General features: G+C 53.3%; 12 protein-coding genes across 12 annotated transcripts; 7 read left to right on the forward strand and 5 right to left on the reverse strand.

Moving 5' to 3' along the window:
* Positions 1-1001: 1001 nt before the first annotated feature.
* Positions 1002-3521, reverse strand: PG997_009770 (PA domain-containing protein; the record flags this gene model as incomplete). Its single annotated transcript, XM_066814085.1, has 4 exons — positions 1002-1114; positions 1186-2970; positions 3012-3120; positions 3171-3521. 4 exons carry the CDS (start codon positions 3519-3521, stop codon positions 1002-1004), a joined length of 2358 nt encoding a protein of 785 aa, XP_066666047.1.
* Positions 3522-4575: 1054 nt separating this feature from the next.
* PG997_009771 (uncharacterized protein) lies at positions 4576-5759 on the forward strand (the record flags this gene model as incomplete). The annotated part of the gene is made up of 2 exons (XM_066814086.1): positions 4576-4979; positions 5114-5759. The coding sequence occupies 2 exons, from the start codon at positions 4576-4578 to the stop codon at positions 5757-5759; spliced, it is 1050 nt and encodes a 349-aa protein (XP_066666048.1).
* Positions 5760-6429: 670 nt separating this feature from the next.
* PG997_009772 (uncharacterized protein) lies at positions 6430-7056 on the reverse strand (the record flags this gene model as incomplete). The annotated part of the gene is made up of 2 exons (XM_066814087.1): positions 6430-6646; positions 6857-7056. The coding sequence occupies 2 exons, from the start codon at positions 7054-7056 to the stop codon at positions 6430-6432; spliced, it is 417 nt and encodes a 138-aa protein (XP_066666049.1).
* Positions 7057-7408: 352 nt separating this feature from the next.
* On the forward strand, positions 7409-8630 carry PG997_009773 (uncharacterized protein; the record flags this gene model as incomplete). The annotated part of the gene is made up of 3 exons (XM_066814088.1): positions 7409-7975; positions 8055-8363; positions 8433-8630. 3 exons carry the CDS (start codon positions 7409-7411, stop codon positions 8628-8630), a joined length of 1074 nt encoding a protein of 357 aa, XP_066666050.1.
* A 915-nt stretch (positions 8631-9545) lies between these two features.
* Positions 9546-10821, reverse strand: PG997_009774 (uncharacterized protein; the record flags this gene model as incomplete). Its single annotated transcript, XM_066814089.1, has 3 exons — positions 9546-9805; positions 9888-10455; positions 10528-10821. The coding sequence occupies 3 exons, from the start codon at positions 10819-10821 to the stop codon at positions 9546-9548; spliced, it is 1122 nt and encodes a 373-aa protein (XP_066666051.1).
* Positions 10822-12127: 1306 nt separating this feature from the next.
* PG997_009775 (uncharacterized protein) lies at positions 12128-13828 on the forward strand (the record flags this gene model as incomplete). The annotated part of the gene is made up of 3 exons (XM_066814090.1): positions 12128-12298; positions 12364-13244; positions 13303-13828. 3 exons carry the CDS (start codon positions 12128-12130, stop codon positions 13826-13828), a joined length of 1578 nt encoding a protein of 525 aa, XP_066666052.1.
* Positions 13829-14792: 964 nt separating this feature from the next.
* Positions 14793-17568, forward strand: PG997_009776 (uncharacterized protein; the record flags this gene model as incomplete). Its single annotated transcript, XM_066814091.1, has 2 exons — positions 14793-15939; positions 15998-17568. The coding sequence occupies 2 exons, from the start codon at positions 14793-14795 to the stop codon at positions 17566-17568; spliced, it is 2718 nt and encodes a 905-aa protein (XP_066666053.1).
* Positions 17569-17650: 82 nt separating this feature from the next.
* PG997_009777 (rhoptry protein) lies at positions 17651-18298 on the forward strand (the record flags this gene model as incomplete). Its single annotated transcript, XM_066814092.1, has 1 exon — positions 17651-18298. One exon carries the CDS (start codon positions 17651-17653, stop codon positions 18296-18298), a length of 648 nt encoding a protein of 215 aa, XP_066666054.1.
* A 1250-nt stretch (positions 18299-19548) lies between these two features.
* PG997_009778 (uncharacterized protein) lies at positions 19549-19854 on the forward strand (the record flags this gene model as incomplete). Its single annotated transcript, XM_066814093.1, has 1 exon — positions 19549-19854. The coding sequence occupies one exon, from the start codon at positions 19549-19551 to the stop codon at positions 19852-19854; it is 306 nt and encodes a 101-aa protein (XP_066666055.1).
* Positions 19855-20511: 657 nt separating this feature from the next.
* PG997_009779 (Alanine--tRNA ligase) lies at positions 20512-23569 on the reverse strand (the record flags this gene model as incomplete). The annotated part of the gene is made up of 5 exons (XM_066814094.1): positions 20512-20688; positions 20745-21043; positions 21109-21532; positions 21609-23362; positions 23491-23569. 5 exons carry the CDS (start codon positions 23567-23569, stop codon positions 20512-20514), a joined length of 2733 nt encoding a protein of 910 aa, XP_066666056.1.
* Positions 23570-24486: 917 nt separating this feature from the next.
* Positions 24487-25239, forward strand: PG997_009780 (uncharacterized protein; the record flags this gene model as incomplete). The annotated part of the gene is made up of 3 exons (XM_066814095.1): positions 24487-24556; positions 24651-24878; positions 24911-25239. The coding sequence occupies 3 exons, from the start codon at positions 24487-24489 to the stop codon at positions 25237-25239; spliced, it is 627 nt and encodes a 208-aa protein (XP_066666057.1).
* Positions 25240-25740: 501 nt separating this feature from the next.
* Positions 25741-26447, reverse strand: PG997_009781 (uncharacterized protein; the record flags this gene model as incomplete). Its single annotated transcript, XM_066814096.1, has 3 exons — positions 25741-26025; positions 26105-26233; positions 26310-26447. 3 exons carry the CDS (start codon positions 26445-26447, stop codon positions 25741-25743), a joined length of 552 nt encoding a protein of 183 aa, XP_066666058.1.
* Between the last annotated feature and the right edge of the window lie 1347 nt (positions 26448-27794).

Consider the following 27794-nt stretch of genomic DNA (forward strand, 5'->3'; position numbering starts at 1 on the left):
TTTCTCCGGGATTATACCACTTCGCTCTAGCCAGCGGTTGAGAGGCAGGTAGTTTGTTAGCTTATTCAGGATACCTACTTTTGATAGCTTTTAGTGCTCGCCCGGGGTTGGTTCTTTTTTTCTTCGTTATGGGATATCGAATGGAGTTATCGCGGATGAGCACGGAAAGGAGGCCAGAGGCATTTGGCGCACAGCCTTCAACACTTATCACCGTCAGATTTCATTTGTCTAGTTGTTTTATTTAATAGCATATATTCAGTAATTCAATGTACCATCGATTATCCTAATGCTTACTATATGTTGTTGAATCTATTGATAATGAAGGATCGTTAACTAAACACGGTGTCTCTTTCTATCCCCTTAATTTTCTGTTGAAACCAAAGTAGCGACACGACTTGCCAATTGTGTAGTGCAGAGACGTTACCCATAGCTCCCATGAGACTACGTCGCAGAGGTCAAAAGGGATGACTGTAGGTAAATAGAGCGCGCATAGTCTTCGGCAGATCAACAACAACATTTGGGCCGGCGGGAGCTGATGACGGTTGGTGGACTGTACTAGGGAGTCTCTCGCAGTTTCCTCATGCAACAAGCATGTACCATGTTAATAACGGGCGAAGAGAGAGCTGGGTTGAGTCGTATATCGTAAGTATATAAGCATCAAGTGTCCTCCCTGTTCGGTGCTGCGGGCCGCCACCGACTACCGAATGAACCACCGAAAAGAGTCAGCTGAACAAGGAGAGTAGCATGCAATCGCAGGTTGACACGTGCGCAGATTTATATGGATGATTTGCTTTAATTGATTCTGATAATGTATAGCTATTTCCTGTGAATCTGGCAGGGCTTTCTAACAGTCTGATCCTCTAACAAGCCGCCAGAGACGATGCCAATCTATATGCGAACCGACATATAGTCATATGCTAAACAAGTATCGCTTTGTGTCTATACATATTGGCTCTGTTTTCAAAAACTTGGACTATTCATTCCAATGACATCATACACGACTATTCGATAGTCTTCGTCGCGGTCTTGATGCAGTGATCAATAATATCAACCCATCTCAGCGCATTGATAAAGTCCTTGCTATCAATACTCTCAGTGAGACCGGGGAATACGGCTAAGGAAATGTTAGTTGGTTCTATTCTCATGTATCCGATGATTTGATACGGGGTGTCGCCAAGTACTTACCTCCTGAATAGCCTGTCCAGATCCCAGGCGCAAACACAACATGCTTGAACCAGGGTCGGCCGTCGAGGCCACCCGGGAAAAGGAACGCTCTCTCGATCTTCTTATATTTTGTGTTGGTAGATCGAATCGCATGGAAAAGCCTGAGCTTCTTGATCAATCTCCACCACGGCAAATGCTCCCCGGCCTCCTTGGCCAATTTGGTAGCTTTCGTGTCCAACTTGACTGACGCGCTTGTCAATTCCGCCACCGACTCATACAGGCGACTCAGAGAGAACTTGAAGTCTTGAACATTGCCCGTGGGCTCGGAACCGATAGAACGAGCTCGGAACTCTACAATGTCCTCGTCGGTAGTGGGCTCGCTCTGCGCGTCGACGGATGCTAGCTTCGCCTCGATCTTCTCCACGTAACCCTTCAAAGCCGTAGCATACTCGGTTGCATTGAGCGTCACAACCGGTGTGTCGGCCAGCTTGCCCACCGTCAAGCCCAGGATCTGAGCCATCGTCTTGTGGTAGGCAAACTTGGGATCGCCAAATTCGCTCATCCAGTGGTAGCTGTCGTAGTTGCTATGATATTGATAGATAGGCGAGTCCTTGCCGTAGCCACCGAACCCGAAGTCGAGGGACGGGATGCCGGCGTAGTCCTGGAAAGCAGTGAAGTCGCTTCCACTACCCATCGTACTGATATGGCCATCCCACGTGTCGCGCACCGTCTGTCCCTTGACCGTCTGATTGGGCGACTGCACCATCGAGGTAACATCATAGATGAGCTTACTCAGCATGGGAGCAGCAGAAGCCGAGAAATAAGGACCACGGACACCTACGTCCAAGTTGACGTAGGCGACATTGGTAGCCGAGAGCCATGGTAGGTATTCCTCAACCCATTCGGTGCTTCCAATCAAGCCGTACTCTTCACCATCCCAGCTAGCAAAGACAATCGTTCGCAAGGGCTTCCAGCCCTTGTCGAGCGCCTTGCCGAAGCTTCGAATTGCCTCGTTGAGGACTGCAGAGCCACTGTTGGGGTCTCCTGCGCCACCTGCGATCCATGCATCTCGGTGGTTGCCCACCACAATGACCTCGTCGGGGATGGTCCCATTGATAATGCCAATAACGTCCCATTGTGGGGTGATGGTGTAATCTTGGTCATTCACCAAGTTGAGCACTACATCTTTGGGGGAGGGCCCGACGTTGTACTGGACCCCCTTGTACTTTAGTCCCGTGTTTTTGGTCCAATACTGATTGAACTCGGTAGCCTTTGGTCCATGCCCATTGATCGCCTTTAAAATGGGCACAGCTTCTGCATAGGAGATGGGCAGAGATGGGATGCTGGGGATTGCACCATCAACCGGCTTACGGGGCACGCCGGGTTTCGAGGGGTACCCAGGTGTCGTAGGGTCGCCGGGGGCTACACTGAGGAACTGAACACTCCCGCGCTGTACACTGCTGGGATGGCGTGCTGGGCCGTTGGGATAGGTTTCGTAACCATTCTCGTCCGTGACTTCGCCGTCATCGCCGGGGTCCGTGAAAATAACGCATCCTATCATTCCGAGCTCCTGCGCACGCTTAACCTTAAGTCCGCGGAAGATACCGCCGTAACGAGCGAGAGCAATGTGGCCGGCCAAAGTGATGTTGGCCTTGACCAGGTCCTCGAAATCCTGATAGGTTCCGTAGTTGACGTAGACGAAGGGGGCTGTGACATTGCCAGACGCAGAGTATCCATGGAACGTCGGGATGCGATTGGGAAGCGAAGACGTGGGGTCCTCATCAAGCACTTCCTCCTCCAGGGTTGCTTCAAACGTGACGTTCCAGCTGTCCGACTTGGCCTTGGACTTCTCCAGCAGAGCCAGTCGATGGCCAAGGGGTAGTTGATGTAAGTGTCATAAGCCACGATCTCGGACTTGACGCCCCATTCATTCCACCGATCACGGGTCCATTCAGCCTGGAGATTCATTAGCAAGGGCGATGCATTGTGTTTTCGCCTCAACTTACCTGCGATAAGTTGCGACCAGCCAGGTGAGGGCCGGCTGTGTAGTACTTGCTCCATTCGGAAGCCTTCTCGCCGCTTGGTGTCTCCAATAGAATTTCCTTGAGCTGGTCAAAGCTGAGGCCTTTCATGTGGTGGCGGTGGCCTGGCGGATGAGGCGAAGAGTGAGGAGGGGCCTCATCGTGGGGCGCAAAGACGACGGTGAAAAGGAAGGTGGTGAATAAGCCGATGAGGGAGGCGCCGAGGATTATGGTGCAGAAGCGGCGCAGAGTGTTGTGGGGGTACCGGCGAGGCACCGAGCCGATTGTGACGGAGGCGATCAAGGGAGTTCGCTCGGAACTCGCCATTTTCTCCATGACGGGCCGTCGTCGCTGGCAACAGATGCTGCTGCTGATTTAGATGGGGAGGGTGAAGGGAGAGATGGTGGCATCCATCAAGGAAAGGTCTCTGGAAGCAAAGCCAAGGCGGGCTGCGATGATTAAGTAATAAGTAGGGTGCGGATGGAATGGGATCGAGTGGCGGTGATTGATTATGCCATAGTGGGGGTCGGATGCTGTTATCTCTCTCGCTCGAGTCCGACTCGTTGCCTCCGACGTAATGCGGTTTCGAAACTGGGCCGGGGGTGTGGTTGCGGGGTTTAGCGCGGTCCACAGCGGCTTCAGGCTCCCCAATGACTCGGTACTTGCACCTACAACGCCTATTGGTACTACAGCTGCAACTCTCGCGATCTACGCCGCCCAGATCCAGCACCAAAAATTAATAGAACACCAACGGTTTGGTATGGATTCATGACATGGATACTGCAATCATTACAAAAGAGGACATCGTATTACAGTTGCATTCTCTCACAACCGTTTCTCCCGTTGCCCCAGATGCAGTGTTAGCATTCACTGGTTGGTAAAGTACGCGCTAATTTCCAAACCGTTCGGATATCGAATGGCGATGTCGGAGTCATTCAGGAACCACTACTGCATCATCCGACGCATGCCACGTCCCTTCCTACTTACTTATTCAATTTCATCCAGACGGTGGAAGCCGCTGTCCTAATTCATCCCTTGAAAACCCAGGCTCTGTCCACTGCAGGAGCTGAGCCGGCTGATCTCGATAGGGTTTGCAGAGATTTGATACCACCTCACTGACTAGCTTGCACAATGCCAACACTGCAGACGATGGAACTCCAAGAGCTCGAGCGTTCTGGCTCGAATCATCAGCCCGGCTGGACCGATTCATCCCCATCGCCTCGTCCGGTCGATGCGGCCGAAGAAGAAATCAAAGCCCTCCAGTTGCCGTCAGCAGACCGCGGAAGACCAGCATTCCTAGTCCTTGTCGGGTGCGTTCTCGTACAAGCACCGGTGTGGGGTAAATACAGCAACTTTGGATTCACTTATTAATCTGTCACTCACTCACTTGATGTGCGTAGGTTATTCGCAAGCATATGGCATCTTCCAGGAATACTACACCTCGACCCAGATCGTGGCTGGCCCGCCCTCCGCGATTGCCTCGATTGGAGCCTCGCAGACCGGAATCATGTACTTGATGATGCCGCTTAGCTTTACCGCTCTCATCAAGTACCCTCGACTGCGCAGATGGTGTGGTCCGCTGGGTCTGGTCATGACGACGGCGAGCTTGGTGGCGTCCGCGTATGCGACAACCGTCGGCCAGCTCGTCGCAACCCAAGGCGTGCTCTATGCGATTGGATGTGGCCTCCTGTTTAGTCCGACCTCGCTCTACCTCGACGAGTGGTTTGTCGAGCGCAAGGGGATGGCCTATGGGGTTTTGTGGGCTGGCAAGTCTGCCGTGGGCATGGTGATGCCGTTTATGATGAATGCCTCTCTCCAACGATACGGCATGCGCACAACTCTTTGATCTGGACACTCGTCTCGGCAATACTCACGATCCCACTATTGGTCTTACTGAAACCGCGTATACCCTTGAGTGCGAATGCCAGAACTGCACAGCGGCCGCTGTCCTTCGCGTTCTCCAAGTCCACCTATTTCTGGATGTTACAGACGGGGAGCATGCTGCAGTCGATGGGTTACCTCATGCCACAAACGTACATTGCGTCCTACGCTCAGTCTCTTGGTCTTCCAGACATCACGGGCCCGACTCTCCTTGCTCTCTTCCAGGTAGCGTCTGTTCCAGGGTCGCTTGTCTTTGGTCCGCTAGGGGATCGCTTTCCGGTCACCACTGTCATACTTGTCTCCTCCGCGGGCAGTGCCTTGGCAGTATTCTTGCTTTGGGGTATCAGCCAGAAGTTTGCAGTGCTGGCTGTGTTCTGTCTTACGTATGGCTTCTTTGCCGGGTGCTTTAGCTCGACGTGGTCAGGCATCCTCCAAGAGATGAAACGACAGGATACTAGTCTGGATACGGGCCTTATCTTTGGGATGCTCATGGGTGGCCGTGGCGTCGGCTTCGTGTTAAGTGGCCCTATTTCAGGAGCATTGCTTAATACGAGCCGGCTGTCCACGGCAAGCCTTTCGGGTTATGCGACCAGGTACGGGCCCATGATAGTCTGCACAGGCCTTACAGCCACGCTGGGTGCCTGGGGTTCTTTCTGGGACTTTGGTAAGCGTACAACTAGATCGATGCCCTGAAAAAAATGATGGGCTGCTAAATTACGAGCGGCCTGATTTAAACATCGGGAGTTACCATCATATAGCACTTGCTGGCGAGTCGTTGTTGCATGTCGCGACTTTCTACCTTTGACCTAAGCATGGGCTGGTGCTTCCGCAAGATCTTCAGACATGGCGGAAGTATCAGCTACCGTATATATGCTCACCCGAATCCTTGATGACAAGAGATGGCTTTTTGGCAAAACCGCTGTCCATACAAGCTTTGTCGATGCATTCCATTCGCAGCCTCAATTCTACGAGATGACGTGAGATTGCGTGCACCGGCTATACGCCGTTCAGGGCCCGGGCGTTGTAGGATTATTAGACCTCACACTGCCGTGCTACTGTCCACAGACCCGGGTCTATCTTCCTCTTTTCTCTTTGGCGAGCCAAAGTTTCCGATGGCATGGCTTAGAATACCCATGAGGGGGCAGCCACAAACCCGTTTGGTGTTGAACCCTATCCCACGGGTTCATTCTAGGCGACGCCTATCGGCTCCTCCAACCGAAGCGCCAGCAAGGCGCCAAGAACACGTTCCACGCCAACTCTAGCTCTTACGACAACTAACACTATTTCATTCTTCTCATCAACAACAGGTCTTATCACATGGCTTGATTAATGAGAGGAGTTGGGTTCAGCTATCGTTGAAACTCTACGTGTCATTTCTTCCGAGAGGTGGCCTCGCGTCCAGCAATGCCGGAACGTACGACTCTCTGGCGCGGGGTGACCAAGTCACGGCTTGGCAATGCAGACGGGATTTGGTGTTGATGTCTGCAACAATGAATTTGGCTGCCTGGTGTTGCTGCTGCTTGCTGTCGTCGTCGAAATACGGCCCAGCTGCCCCGCCCCCGGAGGAACCCAAGACGACGCTATGGACGTTGTGTGGTGTATCGGGTGGGTTCCAGGTGGATCAGCTCTGCCCCCGAGACACGCTAGAATAGGCATGGCGTTCGGCGTTGGGCACTTTGCTGGGCGACGGCAAGATCAATGACGCTACCGGGTGCATATGGCAAGATTAAGTATGTATCCACCCTCGTCCATCCGAATGCGAGCCTCTCGCTTTGCATACTTTGGCTCACATGCGGCCTGACAATTGGCCGCCCTCCAACGCATCTTGATCACCGCCCAGCGGTACTCCGTATAGGGGCTGCATCAGGCCGGTACCCGCAAGATGCGTTACACCATATACGGCAGGCGGCTCTACCGCAATTGGCTCCGTCGCCATGTAAACATGTGAGTCGATCTGGTTTGGAGGCTCGATTCTGGTTTGCGGTGGCATTGTGGAACGTCATTGCCCTGCGCCCAACTTTGATCGAAGCCAGGATCGAGAGTAACATTCACTTCTATACGCGGCCACTTGGTTGAGCCGTAAACTTTGCCATGGCGGCGGCGGAGGCGGCTACAAGATGCGAGAAAAGAAATTAGCAGCTATATGTATGTAAGTGGATAGTTAGGTGCCTATCTGGGTATATAATACCTCGACCGCCAAAACATGTGTGAAGAGAAAAAAGCAATTTATGCAGACGAGACAGCCACATTCCAGCAGGCCTCGAACTCGGTACTACTTAAAAGGCTGCTATCTGTCTTGCAATTTTACCCCAGTTCCCTCCAGAATATATAGACTACATAAAATGGGTGAACCATCACGACCGCCAGCGAACGGCTTCGTCGCCGCCGCCCGCAAGGTCTACCACCCCGTGGGCTTCTCCAAGGGCTACAACTTCGTGCTCTGGTTCATCTTCGGCGGCGCCTTCCTCGGCTTCATCCTGGCCCGGCTGCCGTACTTCAACTTCTACGGCGTCTTCTGCAGTCCCGACGCCAGCGCCACGCTCGGCGCCCTGCCCGGCGAGTGCTACTACTACCTCCACTTCGACCGGTACAAGGTCGGCGTCATCCTGCACCTCGCCGGCATCCTGCCCGCGGGCCTGCTGGCCTGCCTCCAGTTCACGCCCGTCGTCCGCTACAAGGCCCTCATCTTGCACCGCGTCGCTGGCTGGCTCGCCATCCTCCTCTCTGTTATTGGCATCGCTGGCGCCCTCATGATCGCCCGGCGCGCCTTTGGCGGCGGCATCGAGTCTCAGACTATCACGGGCGTCATGGCCATCGCGTTTCTGGTCTCCTTGCTCCTGGCCGTGGTCAACATCAAGCGTCTCCAGATCGAGGAGCACCGCAAATGGATGTTGCGGGCATGGTTCTATGTAAGCGACGACTCCCGCCCCCTCCCCTCAACACCGTATCATGGAACGATAATACTGATTCTTGCTCCGCACCGAACAGGCCGGCGCAATCATCACCATGAGAATCATCCTGGTGATCGCGGCTATCATCATTGCGCCCCTCGGCGGGTACTACACGGCCATGCCCTGCGCCAAAGTCGCATTCTCCGTGGGGAGCGACGAGCAGACCCTGCAGGACTATCCCGCCTGCGCGCCGTACTTCAACGGGACGAACCCGGACCAGTGGACCATGATCACCGCCAACTTCAACGGCACGGACGTGGCCCAGATCGCGGCGGCGCTCGACATGACCGCGGGCATGGCCCTCTGGCTGGCCTTTCTGCTCCACGCCATCGGCGTCGAAGTCTACGTAAGTCCTCTAATCATTCACGTCCGGTTTATGTACCATTTTTGCCTACGTACTCACTACTTGTTTCAGCTTCACCTGACACCGGCCGAACACAATCGCCTGCGAGCCGTCTCATACCAGCGCCAGCTGGCGGCAGGGATGCGGAATCCGGGACGCGCGGGCCTGACGGCCGATCGGCTCGGGGATGCGGAACAGTGGACGCTGCCGGAAGCGAAAGCCGAGAAGGTGCAAGCGGAAACGAGCAAAGACTCTCTGCCAGCTCCTTAGGTCTGAGGGCTGGTGCTGCCCGCTGGTTCTTTTCTGTTTCTCTCTCTTTTTCTCTCTCACTCTGGCGAGGGTCGGTCGACGGATTTTGGGTATGGCAAAACCTTTGCTGGTTGGGGATAGGAGAAAGGGGGAAGGTGCATCTAAGCGAGACTCATTTGTGTGTGTTATACACGGTCGATATGCTTCTTGACCTGGATGATTCGAATTTGAAGGATGTTGAGGTGGTTTAGCTGATAACCATACAGTATATAAATCGTAGTATAAGTCATTGACGAGGTTACACTGTTCTTACCAACCAGATAGTTACTCTACCCTTTATATACAGAACCGAGGATCGAAATAGCATTCATGTAATTTGTTTCAACAGTAAGCAAGTACGTAGTGTAGTGGGCAGTTGGGAGTTCGACAATTGGGGTGACTAGGGGCTAGGGGGGTTGTACTAAGTGCCCCCAAAATGGTGCAAAATTAATTATACCTGCCTGTACCTTTTGACAGTTTCCCTTCCTGAGAAAGTACGTAGCTTACCTCGGCTGACAATATATGCATACTTCAGGCTATGGATACTGGGTGGTATGGTGGACTGCAGCTCAGCTAAGCACTTTATTGTAACCTCCCGAGCCGGAGGTCGAATAGTGAGCTGAATTGCTCGTGCAGCATTCCTCATTCGTCATCGCAGCAACGCTCCTCATCTACATCACAAAACAATTTGTACAATCGTATCGACATCACCGTCTAGCCTCCGTCTCCTGTTTGCGTTTTACTCGTTACATGTAACCTTTTCCTTCCAACCTGCCTGGTTTCCTAGAACGCCAAACCTATTTTCCGGACTGATCCTTCAGCCAACCTGCCAGTTGTTCCACCCTCCTGCACGCCACTTGAGCCAATGAAAGCGTCGCCTGGGTTGTCAGTTACGTTCTAGTTGTGGGAAGCATCCTTGGGTAACGTATCAACCTTTTCCTGGAACAGTTTGTAGGCGCCAGCCCAGACAGGGTCGTTCTTCCAGTCGTTGAGTTTGAGGAGGTAGGGCAACAGGTCACCGCTGAAGGCTTCGGACGCCTCACGCGGCAGGAGACTGGGGAGATGGTCGATGCTGATGACACTCAGGGGCGGGTTCTCCAGGCCCTCGACGGGCACGGTGGGCTCGGCGAATGTAGTGGCAATGGTGTAGATTGGGACTAGATGGTTTACGGTTTTAGCGATTTCTCTTGGGCCCAATTGTATCATTATGGTCAGTAATAGGGGTCGGTATTTACTCACCCGGGTTGTTGGGGTTGGTAGTATCGGCCGAGACATCGCACACAACGCTAAGCTTTCGGTTGGGAGTGTTGAGGGAGTCGCGGTTCACGAAGTGGGGGATCTTGCTGTTGAGGTAGATGCAGTTGACGAAGACATCGCTCTCGGTGATCTCGGGGAAGGGTCCGCCCTTGGCCGTTTCGGCCATATCCCACTTGAGAATCTGGTTGTCGGGGATGCCTGCCTTGAGGCACATGTCCACGGCGCCGCGGCCGCAGCGACCGAGGGCACCGATGACAATGACGCGCGGCAAGCGGCCGGCCTTGTCTTGTCCGGCCTTGACGTCCTTCTTGATGTCGACCACGAGCGCGTCTTCGTTCGGGTAGCTGGACACCTCGGGCAGGGGCACGCCGGGGTTGGTCAATTGCCAGGCCCAGTTCTTGAGCGCAAGGGCGCTGCCGCTGAAGCCTGCGTGGTACCCGAACGCTGCGACGCGGCGGCCGGTCTTGGGGTCGTTCAGGAATTCGAGATCGAGCAGCGTGCCGCCGCCGCGGGGGAATCGGCCAAGAACGGTTTCCCAGCCGCCTTGTCCCTGCGCGTCGAGGAAAAAAGAAGTTAGCAGCTTGCCCCCGGGGCGAAAACAAAGAGCGATCGGGGCGCTTACCTTGTAGCAGTGAGCGAATTGCACGTGTACATGCTTGAGAGGGAAGGTCTCTTCAGGGAGCTCCTTCAGGCCGACAATGATGTGATCGGCGGGAGCTTCGCGCCATGAGCCAGTGGGCACCAAAGTGCAGCCAATCTTGGAGAACTCTTCATCGTCGAAGATGCGGACGGGGCTCTTCTCGACATTGACAGTGTAGCCGGCATCGATCAGGGCCTTGGCCGTGGTGGGAGTCAGAGCCGACCGCTCCTCTCTGAACTTGTCCTCAGACCGCAGGTGGAGGACTGTGGGCGCCATTGTAAACGAAGCTTGGGAAGTGAAATATGTGGTAATATGCAATTGGGAAGGGGGCAACGGTCGGAGTGAGACGATGCTGCGCAGTTCTCTTGCAAGTGATCCAAGTAAAGAAGAAGTATTTATCCAGGAGCTGTGTTATTTTTGCAGCGCAGCATCAGCCCGACTTCATGATTGACTGACATGGTCTTAACGTGGGGCAATCCAACGGTGATGATTGGATGCGACACAAAATTTCCAGTGAGCTCACCGCCGAAGTCGCCCACGTTTGGGAGGATCTGCAAGGGACCAACCTTACCCCCGCAAGTATAGCTACTTCCACTAGAGTCATCGTCGCCCACTTTGGTGGTGTAATGATTACTCGTTCTATCCCTTGACTGCGAAATACGGCAGCTAATGTGGAACGACCATCTGATTGAACAGTTCGAATTTCAGATACGTTCAGATGGTGGTAGTTTGCGATGCATGGGACATCTGATTTGCCTAAGTCACGATGCATTTTAAGGTATCCTGTCTTCCCCACGTTACCTGCTGTAGGTCCCTGTCATGGGCATTAGGTTAAGTAGTTGAAGTACGACGTTACGAGGTTACCTGGGAATGTCGGACTCCTTACCAAGTATTTCTGAAGGTCACAAACAGAGTTGAACTATCCCATTCAGGGTAGCAATCTCAGAAGACGTTACGAGCTCTTGTAGGGCCCAGGAAAGCCCATCCGCCGCTCATTTGGGCACGAGAGTCAGTCGTACAGTCCATGACTCTTGGCCTTGTTTCCTTTATTCGGAGCGTCTTCGATCAGCCCGGGTTGATAGACTCCAGCCAATCGGTTTCCGGTTCGCGAATGAAGAACGTGTTGCGCGATTGCGCGGCGCGCCAGATAGAAACCTTATTGATTCTCCCCAGTGCTCGATTTATCAGTCGATGTGTACCACATAGTACCCTTTCTACGGTTTGCTTATCAAAGCGCAATCCAATCAGCAGGTTGCCCGACCATGAGGGACCGCTGGCGTGATTGGAGGATGCCCTTCCCCCGATGAAAGAAGGTGCATGGCATGACTGGCCGATCTTGCTTTTGGTGCCCGTGGGGGAGCCAGCCATGATTGCTTATCCTTGAGCACGCCATCGCATTGCGAGAGTAACCAATAGCCTGGATGACACTTAATCGAGCCGGCTGCTCTTGTTTTATTCGAAGCTAGTGATATCGAACTCAGCAAAGACTTTGTAGAAATTCTGCCCAACTCAAACCTCCAGGCTCATATATACATATACCCCCGCCCTTCCAGTTCGGTATCAGAACTACCACATTTCTACCATGGATGCGGCAGACAACGGGAAGAGTCCAAGGCCAGACGCTTATGCCTATAATCCGCAGCCCACTCGGCAGAGCGCCATGGTTAATAGCAGTTCGGAGGATACCGGCAATGTTCTAAAAGGCCAAGTGGACTCGGTCTATGAAGCCAAGGCCGAGGTCCTCAATAAAGCTGTAAGTCGCTTGCATTGTTACGACCATAGAAGGGGTCACTGAGCTTCGAGCTGACACTCCCCCAGATCCAGCATATTGGTATGGGATGGTATCAATGGCAACTGTTCATTGTCGTGGGTTTCGGCTGGGCCTCGGATAACCTTTGGCCGATTGTGACGTCGCTTATCTTGACTCCAATTGCCAACGAGTTCTGGGTGGCCAAGCCGCCTCTATTATCGCTTGCCCAGAACATCGGCCTGCTGGCGGGTGCCATCTTCTGGGGCTTTGGCTGCGATGTCTTTGGCCGGAAATGGGCTTTCAACTTGACGCTCGGTTTGACCGCGCTCTGGGGCATGGTAGCTGGTGCTGCCCCCAACTTTGCGGCCATCGGCGTCTTTGCAGCACTCTGGTCCTTTGGCGTCGGTGGCAACCTACCTGTCGACTCGGCCATCTTTCTCGAGTTCCTGCCCGGGTCGCACCAATATCTACTGACTGTGCTTTCCATCGACTGGGCTATATCCCAAGTCGTCGCTACACTTATAGCTTGGCCGCTGCTGGGCCATATGACATGTCAACAAAACACAGTGTGTGAGCGTTCTGGAAACATGGGATGGCGTTATTTCATCATCACCATGGGAGGCTTGACCCTGCTCATGTTCGTGATTCGCTTCGCCCTGTTCACGATATACGAGTCACCAAAGTACCTCATGGGTAAGGGACGCGACGAAGATGCCATTCGTATTGTGCACGAGGTTGCGCGGAGAAACGGCAAGGATTCGGAATTGACGATAGAGGATCTGAAGGCGTGTGAACCGCCGGGATATGTGAACCAGGCTGCTGCTGCCGACGTTGTCAAGCGCAAGTTACAAGTCCTCAATCTATCGCACATCCGGCCGCTATTCCAAACCAAACGTTTAGCTTGGAATACGGCCGGCTTAATGATAGTCTGGGCCTTCCTCGGATTAGGGTAAGTCTTACTGAAGCCGGACCAAAGAGAATGCCACTTACTCACGCGATGGTGATAGATACCCGCTATACAACGCCTTTCTGCCTTACATCCAGGCCACACGCGGTGCCGAATTTGGAGATGGGTCGACGTATATCACGTACCGGAACTCGCTCATCATTGCCGTTCTTGGTGTGCCTGGCGCGCTCCTCGGCGGCGTACTCGTCGAGCTGCCGCGGTTCGGGCGGAAAGGAACGCTCGGCTTGAGTACCATGATCACGGGCGCTTTCCTCTACGCCTCGACGACGGCGACGACGTCTACGAGCCTGCTCGGGTGGAACTGCGCGTTCAACTTCACCAGCAACATCATGTATGCGGTGCTGTACGGCTTCACGCCCGAGCTGTTCCCCACCAAGGACCGAGGCACGGGGAACGCGCTCACGGCTACCGCGAACCGCGTCTTCGGCATCATGGCCCCGATTGTCGCCATGTTTGGGAACCTCAAGACGGCAGTGCCCGTTTACGTCAGTGGTGCCCTGTTCATAGCAGCGGGATTCGTCGCCCTGACGTTGCCCTTTGAGTCAAGGGGCAAGGCCAGCCTCTGAGGGGTGGTAGGGAAGTAGTTGGTCTTCTAGGTTATCAATAGACACGATACAATCTGTTCTGTACGCTGCCCTTCGGAGAATGATTTCGCGGTGTTAGGACTGCCAGCTTGAGTAAAACTGGGCTGCATGGTCTGAGCGACCCGATGGCACCAAGGGGCCCCGCCTGTTAGTGAAAAGTCTCAGGTTGGCGTTACCCATCGTGTCCAATTCCTCTCGCGACGAATCTCTGCCTGTGTGGGAAAGAGAGAGAGAGAGAGAGAAAGGACGCGATTAGAAACGATTCACATTTGCCAGTGGCTCAAACGTACCTGCGTGCACAACAGCACGCAAATAAGGAGGAGGTGTGCACTGGACTACACACTTACAGTGATTGGCCACTCTCATTCAGTGGGACATTTGGGCTTCTCGGGACGAAAAACCAAGTTAAAAATACCCCACACCAGCTAGGCTCGTCCCCAAACTGGAAAGGGCAATTTGTTTACATCCAAAATAATATCGCGGCCCGGCCTCTGTGTTGGGTTTCCCCATCTTCCTTCCTCCATCTCAATAAGTATCAATCATTTTGATACGCGCCCACCAGCGAGCTTGCGGCTTCTTTCTTTGGCGACAACTTCTACAGGGCCTCCTTCTGCATCTTCCATCCCGCCTTTTGACTGCCTTTAGCAATGCGAATACAACTTGCAAAACTTTAACTCGTGGTTGTAGTTTTCCGCAGTTTTTCGTTGTTGTTTATTCGCGTCCGCCTAATCCTTGCATCACGCGCACTCGCCCGCCCAAGCCGGCTCCGCTACCAACGCCCGTCGCTTCCTTTTCAATACGCGACCCATCTCAACATACAACGACGCCCACCACCAACAACAATTCGTGCCTTCGTGCCATTGCTTTGGTATTGAGCAAACGACCAGTATTCCCTTAGCTACGCGGCATCTCGCTGGTTTATTTGCGGTTCGGCCACGACTCCATCATGGAGTCCAAGACCAGCCGGTACCAATCCCGCATCCTTAGGGAGATGCATCAAAATACAGAGAATCCCTTCAATTCACCACCCTCCTCTACCGGTTCGCATGGAACCGTAACGCTTACGTCGGATATCTCCTATGACCCGCAACGCATGGGAGACGAGTCCATGCACTTCCTCTCCAAAAACGCAAACAAGAACCAGAACGCGTACCAAATCAACGCGGCTGCGCTTGACCAAGACTTCATTGACTTCAAGGATTGGAAGCCCGCCAGTCGCGAGCAGACCACCGACATCTACAACGTCACCGGCGACAACATGGAGCAGCGCCGCTCAGCCAAAGAGAACATCCCACCCTCGTCCTCGACAGCCGCTTCGCCTACCGACCAGAAGATGCACGAACAAAGCCAGAAGCAATTCAACACGGCAGCGGCTGCTCAACGGCCACGTTCGCAAATGCAGGCACGGGTCGACAACGAATCAGATGGCGACAGCACCCAGATGTCAGGGTCTCCTCGCCTGAATGGGCAAAAGCCTCGCCGCGCCAATGTCACGTCCCTGATCCAATCTCTCAAAGCTGCACAGGCTGCGAAGGAAGCCAAGTCTACGACTCCCCAGAAGGAGACGACTCCGAGGTCAACATCAGCACAACATGCGACCCCCAGGCAGATCCATCCGAGCATCGAGCGTATTCAATTGAATAGCAATCGCCAGTCGCGCATGAACCACATGAGTCCTGGAACGCCGAACCAGACCGGACGGTCGTTCTTCCTGCCCAACCTCACGCATATCGACGATTTCATCTCGGGCGCTCTCAAGATCCAATCAGTCGACAACGGGATGCCTGTTTTCGTCAAAAACGGAAAAGTCCACGATCGCGAGACCAAGTCGCCGCCGAAACACCACGCAGAGGTAGAGATGATTGGCCTACCAGAAGACGAGCAGCAGATCTTTGTGTCTCTTGATAAGATCCGGGATGAGATCCAAGCTCTACAGGCCCATGACGACCAGGTCTCCCGCCAAGCCGAACAGTTCCAAGAGGAGGTATATGAGCTCCAGTTGCAGCTGTCCAAGATCAGGGGCCGCAAGGACAGCGCGATGGGTTCCGATTCGGACAACTCGCTAATCATACATATGAACTCCCGCCAGTCAGGTAAGTTTCCAGGCAGGTGTACGTACTTGCATCCTGGCTAGCCACTAACATATTACAGAACTCGAGGATAAGGTTGCTACACTGCAGGCCAAGCTTGACAAAGCCAACCGCAAGATCAGCATCAACGAAATCCATACTGAAACATACATATCAGAGCGGGACGAGGCTCTGAAATCCGCCACTATTCAATTAGAGAAGGTCCACCGCCTCGAATCGGAACTAGAAGCGGCCCGCAAGGGACTCGGCGGTTCTCATGGAAGCCAGCGCACACACGACGCGCACGGTGTAGAGGCAGAACACCGGTCCTTGCGCGACGATAACTCGCTACTTCGCGACCAGTACAAGTCGTTACTCGAGGAGAACAAGTCTCTGCGCTCTCACAATACTGTTGTGACGCAGCAGAACCAGGATCTCCAACAGGAAGTCAAGAAACTTCAACGCCAGGTCGATGTTCTGCAGGGGGATAACCAGGTGTTCCAGTCTGAGTACAAAATCATTGTCGAAGAGAAGCAAACTCTTAGGCAAGACAACCTGAGTCTTGAGCGCCAGAACGACAAGTTCTACCATGACACCAAGTCTCTTCAGCAGAAGAACTCGTTGCTTGAGCGCCGTGTCGGTGACCTTCAGGACGACAATGCCAAGTTACACCAGATGGTAGAATCTGCCAACACCCAGACCGGCACAATGACGTTTGATGTAAAAGACATGCGGGATCGTCTCGAGAAGAAGAACAGAGAGCTCGCCGATGAGAACGCCCAGCTCCAACAACAGGTTGTGAGCCTTCAGTCCGACTATGCATCAAAACGTCTGCAATTCGAGCAAGAGAAACGCCGGATGGAAGAGGAGCAAGACTACTTGCATGATCAGGTGAACCGTATAAGCAAACGATTCGAGAGAGTTGTCCAGGATAGCGAGGAGAAGGATTTGGAGTACGAGGAAAGACAGGCATCTTTGACCCAACAACTCCAGGATATTGCCAACAGAGAGGCTGCGTTAGCAGCTCGCCTTAGAGAAAGTGGCGATCAAGAGTCGACGCTCCAACGCGAGATACAACGCAGGACCGAGGCGATCCAGGAGGCCCAACGAATCGCACGCGAGGTTCAGAACATGAAGAGTTCTAATAAGCCAGTCAAGATCACTCGCATTGTGGAGCCTACAACTTCAAAGATCCGATCCACCACCAGCGACTTGTCTGTTAGAAACACGATGACGCAGGATATGCAGATGGAGGACGATTACACACAGCAGCTTGACTTGACACAAGGCTCGGAGTTCGGGGACGCTTTTGCCAAGGCGGATATGAACCGTCTTCAAAATGCCCTTCGCCAAAACCAGTCAGCATCTCGGCAGCAACGGCGGGGAGATATCACTGAGGAGTACCTCGATGATGTTGATGCCGGCTTTACTGAAGACATGAGCCAGAGCCTACCACCTGCTTTCATCCCCGAACGAAACGCCAGTCCTTCAATCAGGACAAGGCCTACCAATGCTAAGGGCCAGGCAGCCCAGTCTAAGAGACAGCCTTCCGGTATCCTTAAGAATACGCAGCATACCCGTCGTGTTTCGGAACAGGACAACACTGGACGCTTCAGTGTTAAGTCTGGCTTGGAGCGAGCTCAGCCTCCCTGACCATACCACCGAGTCAAACGTGCTTCCCCCGGCACGTCGTCACTCAGACAGTCAGAGATTTGAGCTTGACGTTGAGGATAACATGACATCAGCCCTCTTCATGGAAGATATTACCCTCGATGCTCGAAAGCGCAGGGCTGGGAGGGAAGCCAAGGACGTTACGAAGGAGCAGACGAAGAGACCCGTGCCTAGTCTTTCTAAAGAGGCCAAGCGTGTGCTTGATGGCCTATGCCATGACCACGATTGCAGCAATTGCATTGTGTGTACCAGGATCAAGTCGCATACACATAGCTCGACCAAGAAGACAACAATACGCGTGGAACAACCGGTTCCCGTCACTGATCGCGTTGCCAACCCTGAGCCTGTCGAAGGAACGGCATTTGAGGACCAACCGACAATGCGCCCTGCTCGGGACCCTGCCATCGCTTTGGCAGTTGTCATCAAGAACATCAAAGATGAGCTCGCACATGTCAAGTCGAAGCTTATGGCGAAACAGACGGAACTCAACGAACTCGACCCTTCATTTGGAAGGCGTCATCGACAGCAACTAAATGCCGAGATCAGTCAGCTATCGCGTCTTTCCGAGATGAAGTGCGAGCAGCTGTATCAGCTATATGACGTGGTTGAGGGGCAAAAGATGAGTGGACAGCAGATGTCACAAGAGGAGCTGGAGATCACGATAATGAGCATTCAGTGCAAGGACGATACCTGGAACGGCATCACGGATTAACGGAGTTGACTGTGCTTTTTTTGGGCTGGGGTTTCAGGAGGCTATGGATGGCCACGGACGGCGTTATGGCCGCATTATTGGTTGCATTGTATAAGTAAAATTTTTGCTGTTTGGCTGTAGGGTTTCAGGGGACATGAAGAGAATCCTGAGATATTTTTGTCTACTGCACACCTATGGCCATCGTACGTTTGAGAGTGACATATGAAGGTGGTATGGAACAGTGATGAGCGAACAGTACCTGATTTATCGTCATGCTGGTCCCCACGTATAATCACTAGATTTTATTTCCTTGCCTACTTACTAACTACAGAAACCGCCCGGTAAGAACAACTCCTATACCGGTTGCTGAATTAGACCACGGGCACTTTTGAATGGCCTGCGTGGCGTACACCATCTTTCCTGTTGACATTACAGCATGGACATATCGTATGTTCTGCATTATATAATGCTCATGGTTGGCAATCAACGGACGACATTCAAACCACTTATTGTGCCATTACACTCACCACGAAGCCTTTGCTGTTTCAATCGATAACAACTGCATGACAAACTTGTTCATCCAGCTGATGCCTCAGTGGGAGGTCAGTGAATTGGGGGTACTTCTGCAACTCACCGATTGTGAATACTTCAAGAGCTTCCGATTGTTACCGACCTCGATCGAGCTTTTGAACTTCTCGTTCAGCAACCTTCCGTCTGGACTCGACCTGGTGCTTCTTTCTTTCCAGTTGCCAGCGATCTGCTTGCTCCGACGAAGGCTCGACTCACTACACAGGTCCCTTTTCTTCTTCTGCGATTTCGCTTTTGCACGCGGTATAGCGCCGATATTGTGACTGCTTTCTCGGTCGCCTACAGAACAGACTTCTCTCGTCTCATCTGCCCCTCAAGAACCTTTCCTACCAACAAATTCTCATCCATCGTTACGCATTTTCGCGCCCTCGCCCGAAATTCAAGGTATGTACTGACTGATTGACTATTGGTTTCATTTGGTCTGTATAAGGCCTAGTCTTGATCAATTGCTAATGAGCATCGAACGACAGGGTAAAGAGTCGGATCCCTCCTCTTCCGCCTCTTCCCTGCCCTCCCAGGCAGCATACCTACATAAACCAAGGATCGCCGACAAGAAAAGGCCCCAAGGCCTACTACTACAACTACCACGCTACATTCGACCATCACCAACCAAGTCATCAAACATTCACCCACCCCAAAAGCCAGAAACGGGAAAAAAGGGGAAAGGCGGAACAACCCAAACAATGTGCAAGCAAACCTACCTAACCTTCGCCTCCTGCGCCTGCCAGCTCCGCTACCGCGAAGACCCCTGCGTCCACGGCCCGGCCTCGCCCTCGTGCCGCGGCCGGCGCACCGTGCTGGTCCCTGCTCGGAACCCGCTGTGCTACCAGCACGCCTTCATTCAGCACCAGCAGGCGCGGACGCGGGCGCGGGACGAAGCCCACCAGCAGAGGCAGTGGCAGTGGCAGAGGCAGCAGCAGCAGCAGCAGCAGGAGGAGACTTTGTCGCTGCTGCTGCTGCTGCTCGGGTCGGCGCCGGCACCACGCTGAGCCTCTTCACCGTCGGCGGCGACGCGTGGCAGCGCGAGATGCAGGCCAGGCTGGCGTCGGCCGGGCGGCGTGAGGGTTGGTGGGATGTTTGACCAGCGCGCAGAAGATCACGAAGAAAAGATGAAGGCGAAGACGAGAAAAGAGCAGGAAAGGAACGAGCGTGGAAGAAAGCGGCATCTGTGCGGGAGGACCCGAGAAGTCCAGGCAGGTGGCTATATAATGAAGAAGAAAAGGGGGTTGGCTCTCTGAATTGCCCTATTCTGCGAGCTCGCTTGCTGTCTGTCTCTTGCTTCCAGCTGGATCGCTCCTAGCTCCGAGGAGAATGAGTAGGCAGACGCATTAGTTTAAGATGCCAAGGGGCGGCAACAGTGCAGCAGTCGAGCGAATAAAGCGATGTTCCTGTCTCTATAAACCTCGACATTGATGTTGCCACTACAACATGTCAGATAACGTGTCATGCCATTACGTCAAAGATCCTGTTGGATTAGGAAAAACCACAAATTTGATAATTCTTGGTTATAATCTTCTCATGCCAGGAGATATGACATGTGTCTTCGAGGTACGTATATTACAGTGGTTCGTCTCCTGAATGCGCAGGCCCAACCGTGTTTGCGCCGTATAGCTTCCCTTTCATGATAATTTACTGCTTTTTTCTCTCTAAATCTTCAACTTCTCCTCGAGCCACTTGCGAGCAGTCTCGACGGCCTCGTCGATCTTCTCGGCCTTGGTGCCCTGTCCTTGGCGAGTAGGCTCCTTGCCGCCGGACTTGCCGCCAACAACCTCGGAAACCGCAGCAGACCAATGCTCAGCGGTGACACCTTTCGAAGAAAGATCCTGTCATGTGGTTAGTCAAAAAGGTTCTAATGGACGTGGACGACAGAGCAACTTACAGTGCCAACATAAACACCGTGCACAACAGCTCCCTCAGCAGCACTGCCACCGAAAAGGTACACCGTCTTGGACTTGTCCTTTGACTTGAAGTGGTTCATGACTTCAGAGATGGCTTTCGTGTTGGCAGAGATCGGCAATTGACCAACGAAGTAGTTGGCGTCTTTGTTCTCATCCTTGGCGAAATGAGCAGTGACCGCATCCAGCGCCGTCTTGCTCTCGGCCTTCTGGCGCTTCTTCTGCTCATCGACAACTGCCTTAACCACCTTGTTGAATCTTGTCCTCAAGTCCTCCTTGGTGACTGCAGAGACAACGAGGTTGTTGAGGTCAACAGTGGTTTGCTTGACCTCTGATTCCTCTCGGGACCAAAAGGCATAGCCTCGATAAGATCGATCCGCTTGCCGAACTCAACAGCTTCGCGCTGGACAGCATGCGCAGCATCGCCAGTGTAGGCCACAATACGGCGGATACCCTTGGCAATACCGCTCTCCTCGACAATCACCAGATCCTTGATGATTCCAGTCTGGTCCACATGGGTTCCACCACAGAACTCGACGCTCACCTTGCGCCAGTCGGGGTTCTCCGGTGTCTCGAGTAGCATGTCCACATCGATACCAACCGACACTACTCGCACAGGGTTGGGATACGTCTCGCCAAACACGGCACGCACGCCGTTGATTTGCTTGGCAAGGTCGAGTTCAACGTCCTTGGAGTAGATTTTGCAGTTTTGCTGGATGTAAGAGTTCGACAAATCTTCGATCTTCTTGAGCTCCGGGATGGTGACACCAGTCTTGTGCGAAAAAATCAAATCGCATCTTGTCCTGGTCGACCAGGGACCCCTTCTGGTTGATGTCATCACCCAACACCTCTCTCAGGGAGTGGTTAAGAATATGTGTTCCAGTATGGTTGTTTCGGATTGGCTGTCGTCGCAGTTCATCGTATTCGGCGATAACCTCATCTCCGGCGTTGAGCTCACCGTACTCCAAATATCCATTGTGGACAATGTATCCACCGAATTGCTGGGTATCGAGAACCTTGAACTCGGCAACGTCGTCAATCACTAATCGGCCGGTATCGGCAACCTGTCCACCTTGCTCTGCGTAAAAGTTGGTCTTGTCGAGCAGTATTCCAAATGGAGTGTTCGGTGGCAGGTCTTTACTGGACTTCTTGAACTCGGCGCCGGTGTAGATAAGTTGAACCTTAGCCTTGATGTCGCCCTTGAGGAATTTGGCCTCGTCATCAGGGACGGGGATCTTGAGCTGGTCCTTGAGCTCGGCGATCTGGTGGACGTTCAACTTGGCAAAGGTTTGCACAGAGTTCTTGACGGACTTGCTCGCTTCACGGGCCTTCTCTCTTGCAACAGCGACCTCCTCCTCATCAATGGAAAGCTCTCGTTCCTCGGCCATCAGCTTGGTCAAATCCTCGGGGAAACCGAAAGTGTCATACAATCTCCACACATCCGCGCCAGTGAGCTTCTTGGAGCCGCTGTTCAGAGCCTGAGCGGCATACTTCTCAAACTGCTTCTCTCCTCGATCGAGCGTCCTCGCGAAAGCCTCCTCTTCCTCGTCCAGGATTTCCTTGACATCGTTCTGCTTCTTGACGATTTCAGGGAACTGCTCACCCATCTGCTCAACCAGAGCGGGCAAAATCTTGGAGAAGAACGAGCCAATCTCAACATTGAAATATTTGCGAGCGTATCTTGAACCTCTTCTCAAGACTCGTCTCACAACATATCCGCGGCCATCGTTGTTTGGTACGGCACCATCCGAGATGGAGAACGTCAGCAGACGAATGTGATCGGCAACGACACGGTACGCAGTATCGATTCCGTCCACGTCGTCCTTGCCGTACTTGTCAGTATACTCTCGTGCACCAGTGACCTCCTGAATCTTGGCGAAAAGTGGGGTAAAGATATCGGTGGCGTAGTTGGATGTCTTGTCTTGCAGAGCAGACACTAAACGCTCGAAACCCATGCCGGTATCGATGTGCTTAGCAGGGAGGGATCTGAGCGACTTGTCCGCTTGACGGTCATACTGCATAAAGACGTTGTTCCAGACTTCCACAACCAGAGGGTCGTCCATGTTGACAAGGTGCGCCGCGTTCCGGCCACCGACCTTGTCGTAGTGGACCTCGCTACAAGGTCCACAAGGGCCTTGGTCACCCATCTCCCAGAAGTTGTCCTTCATGTTGCCAGGAAGGATGTGGTCCTCGGGAACACCGACCGACTTCCACAACTCTTTGGCCTCTAGGTCGGGCTCGAGGCCCATTTCCGAGTTGCCCTCGAAGTATGTAACGTAGAGTCGGTTGGGATCTAAGCCGTAGACCTTGGTGAGGAGCTCCCAGGACCAGCCGATGGCCTCCTTCTTGAAGTAGTCGCCGAACGACCAATTGCCCAACATCTCGAAGAAGGTATGGTGGTAGCTGTCCTTGCCGACATCGTCGAGATCGTTGTGCTTTCCACCGGCGCGGATGCACTTTTGCGAGTCGACCGCGCGCTTGAGCTTGGACATGTCATTGGTGCTGGCAATGGTGCCCAAGAAGATGGGCTTGAACTGGTTCATGCCCGCGTTCGTGAACAGCAGAGTCGGGTCATCGTGAGGGACGACAGACGAGGAAGGGACTGAGCAACAATCGGGTGTTAGTGATTAGAAACAGGCTTGATTCGAAATCATCAAGTTGGGTATGCATCGTCGGGTGGTGGTGGTGGCTCGTGGCGACAGCATCGTGAGATGTGGTGGTGGCTCGTACCTATAGTATGACCCCTCTGCTCGAAGAATTCAAAGAAGGTCTTGCGGACCCCAACGCCGGTCCACTGCTTCTTCTCCATGTTGACTGAGGGCTTGCTAGCAGTGCTGCTGTATAGTCGCGATACGGGGATCCTGCGAGCAGACTTATATCTCAGTCGAGTTGTCGCAAACAAAGAATTCGCCTCCCTCTGTGTGAAGGCGGGAGGAAAAGTTGTAGTGGGGTACGATGTTCGGCGCAGAGGAGTCAGGGTATGACTCTGGTGCTGGTGGCGGGGTAAAGCCGATCGCACGGGTGCGGGGTGGTGCAGCTGCTGCAATTGTTGGAGCTGCGGCTGCGGCTGCTATTGAGTCTGGGAGCGAGGAATGCTGCTGCTGCTGCTGGTCGAGACCCGAGCCAAGGGTAATCAGTGCGGTGGGTGTAGAAGGAGCTGGAGCCGAGCAGTAGAAAGTTCTACAAGATTTAGTCATGCCTATAAACAACGACGGCCCTCGACTGCCATTGCCGATGCATTGCTGGACTTTCATTCGAAATCCCTTTTGCCAAAATCAACCCTTCCTACCACTCGCTATCATCAAACAGCACCTTACAAAAAAAAAAAAAACTAGTATCAACGTCGATGCTGGGTTAGGAGACTGGCAACATTCAATCAGCTGCCTCGTGACTCAGTCGTCCCTCCGATAATCGCTTGTTCGCTTGCTTGCTTTCTAGCATTGAGTTTGAACCGGTTCTGATTGGGTGAGACTGGGAATGCGAATCGATTCGAGAGATTGAAGAGAGTCGAGTCGCCTTGCCGCTTACTGCCGGGACGGACGGACGGACGAGAGAGAAGCAATCGAAAATGATGGAGGCTCAGTTCGGTGGACCAAGCTTCAGCACCACCCCCGCCGCTGCTGCTGGCGCCGTTGGTGCTTTTGCTGCTGCTGGTTCGCTGTCAGGCTACGAGTTGCCCCCCAGCAATTATCCCCCTCGGCGACGTCGCCAATCACGCCGCGCAAAATGCGCAAACGGAAAGCCGAGTCGCAAGACAACGAGAGACTCTCGAAACGGCTGAGTCTGCTCAACTTAGGTATGTATTGGTCTACCTACTCTTTTCGTCTATCCATCCATCCATCTACTCTTATCAAAGTGTCTTGCGGCTGACGTCGTAGCCCGTCGCGTAGAACAAAATGGCCAGAAGCTCTACGTACCCGTGGAGAGCCCCCATCTCCGGCCCACCGAGACCACCAGTTCACTGAAGCAGATACCCGAGAGCGACGAGATGCAGCTCGACAACTCCAAGCACAAGGTCTACATCTACGACTTAGACGCCGAGCTGTCCGACAGCGGCGAGTCGGACGACGGGAAGCTCGTCTTCCTGCCGGACATCCAGAAGCACCTGCGGCAGCAGAGTCGCATCCCCCTTCCATCCTTGCGAACAAAGACGGCGAGCTGGCTGGCATGCAGATGGTACTTTATAGCGAGCCCTCCTCCTTGACCGTCCCGGAGGAGCACGACAGCGTGCGCAAAGCCATTATCGAGTCCAGAGCGCGGATCCGGCAGAAACGAAAGGGTACCATGGATGCCGACGCCTCGTCTCCTACGCCCTCGGACTCAACTGCGCCTTCGGATCTGCCGCCTAGGATACCCAATGGGTTGAACAATCTGGCCAATGACCTCCCTCTCACGCGAACGGCATACTTGGCGGCGCGCCAACAAGTGCATCGGTCGAGTACGACCCCGATGCCATGGATATGGACTAATGGAATTTAGCGAATAATTTAAAGACGATACCCACGAAGCATCTATTTGATTGGTGGTTGGGTTCAACATGGCGTTATCAAGGGTAAAAGAGTATACTGTAGCTGGGCTGACATTTGTAGGGTATTTTGTTTGGCAGCTTTTAGTCAATACAATGGATTTGCCTATTCCTGATAGTTCATGGCCGTCGTGGGCTGGTATCTCGTCCAAGTATGTCGCACATTCAAGACGGCCCAATCTGTCCGATTCATTCATCATTGCTCCTTGAACGCCAGCCCCCGTCATAATCCTCGGCCGTTATAAACCCATCTAGCACACAACTACTCGCTTTCCAGCGCATCATGACTACAACCAGGCTCTGAAAAGGGTGCAAATTCTTGTCAATCTGGCAGCAAATTCCGGACACCATCAAGAATACCAAGGTTGCGCCATTCGTTGTTTCGAGAAACTAATAATCGAACAGAATAACGAACAAAAGAATTCGTTTACAAAGCTTCCTGGGCGATCTGTGCCTTAACGCCGAGGAGGATCAGCGAAGGGGTCCTGCCCGGGTCTGGTAGCGACTGGTGGCGGCAGTCCGGGCGGCGGCGCGAATTCTTCATCTGGGCGGTGTGTCACTCCCTGGACGGTGTCGTTCTTGCCGTATGCTGGGGGCATTGGGCCCTGCTGATACTGTGGCGGCATGGGTTGCATGCCATAGGCACCGGGAGGGGGAGGCGGGTATTGCATATATTGCACGTTGTCGGGGTATGCGTAACGCGGATCCGTCTTTGCCAGATCAGATCTGGGGATGAGCCACTACGGAATGTCAGTGGGGCTGTACTACGGGTCATTTGCGGGAGAGTTGCAAAAAGGACTCCCGAGAAGAAAGACTTACTCGATGGTATGCCATGGGCGCCAAGCCCTTGCTCACTCGCCGGCGTGCATGCCATCGTCCGACGAAGATCCAGGTCAGAGTGATGAGGAGCAAGCCAGCAAATACGGACCACCTGATAATGATGCCGGTCTGGTTGATTCGCAGTATGCGTTAGCCAAGACTCTGGTTCAAACAACGGGTTTCGAGGCTTGCTAGGGCTGCTTACCTTGGTATGCCAAAATGGGATCACTCGGCCATCGGGCTCGCGGACCCATCCAGGCGGCAAGTCGTCGTTGTTGTTGTTTGCACGAGCTGCGAGCTTGAAGGCATCGGTCATGACGGTGCCGACTCGCGTCCGGGGCATGTTGATAGCACCCATGTTACGATGTGAGACTGTTGTTTTCCGCGGATTCCGCTTGTCTCCCGTAAGTTGCCGGGTATTTTCCCTCTTCCTTTTCTTCGTCGATTAAAGCCGTGTATGATTGAACAGGGGTCCAAGGTAGAGAGAGAGAGAATAGAACAAGAGCCGGCCTGCTGTAGTGAATTGAAAAGGAGATCCTTGCTCCTGTATATATGTAAAGTAGGTAAGTAGAGAAGAAACAAATGAGTGAGCAATGTCAACACCGGCCCAGCGTACTACAAGGTAAAGTAAGTATGGATGTAAATGAGAACGAGAGGAAGCAGGTGCCAAGAGGATCCAAAGTCAACTTAGTTAAGTGTTCCTTCCCCAGAAACTTCCCAAGCTCAATTCACGTGCGATGCGTGCGCAACGTCGCACTGAATCAGGGTGAGTCTGCGGCAGATGTGTGACAGGAGCGAGACCCTGAAACCGGGCGACCACGCCGCCCGCTTTGGAAGGCTAGGAAGCCTGCCCTAAGTAGGGATGCACCGGGCGGTTTTTTGTGGAGAGGCTATCGCATCGCATCAACAGGAACCTTCTCTTGGTCAAGGCCTGCCTGCCCTTCTTCCACTCCCACTTCGGATGAATTGCAGCAAAACCCAAATATTGTTCTTTCATCGTAGTCTGCGTATCTGGTCCATGCAATTGCTCTGTTTCCTCTATATGAACAGATAGGGCGCTGAAACATTGAAACGCCAAGATCCAGGCAGATTTGCCGTCGCTGCCGATCGCCGTTGTTTTCTCGTCTCGCCCTGCTGCGCCGATGAGGTGGGGATCTCACTCCCGAGAAGCCTATCGGTTGGGATGATTTGGAGGCTCCCCAAGGATGCAGTCCAAAATAAGGTCAAGCGTCATGGCATCATTAGCTTCGGGTTGAAATACGAATACTAGCAAGCATCGGATCAGCCTATCTGCTGCTGTTAATAGCGAAGCGGCTGACCTAGATGTATGTCCGGCAATTATCGTTAGGATCACCAACATCGTTTTGGGCATGCATTACGTAGTGTTCTTCTCGGTATGGTCGATTTTCATCATCCAGGTCCGTAGAATATACACTGCCCGGTGAGTTACCAACCGTAGGGAGCCCCAGCCTTTTGAGGCTGGACGGTCGGATCTTATCAGCAGAGAGAAAACGAACGAACCGAACCGGATGATGACAGAGGCCTCCAGGGCCGCAAATTCTAATGCCACTTAACTACGTCGTAGTGGTGAAAGAAAAGCGCCCCTGGGGCATCGTCAATGGCGTGACACTGCCATGGGCTTTTCGCATGTAATGGTACGGCGCGTGGCTCTCTGGCTCAGCCTCAAGTA

This window comes from Apiospora hydei, assembly GCF_038363865.1.
Source record: "Apiospora hydei strain CBS 114990 chromosome Unknown utg000007l_segment0_segment0, whole genome shotgun sequence".
Lineage (NCBI taxonomy): Eukaryota > Fungi > Ascomycota > Sordariomycetes > Amphisphaeriales > Apiosporaceae > Apiospora > Apiospora hydei.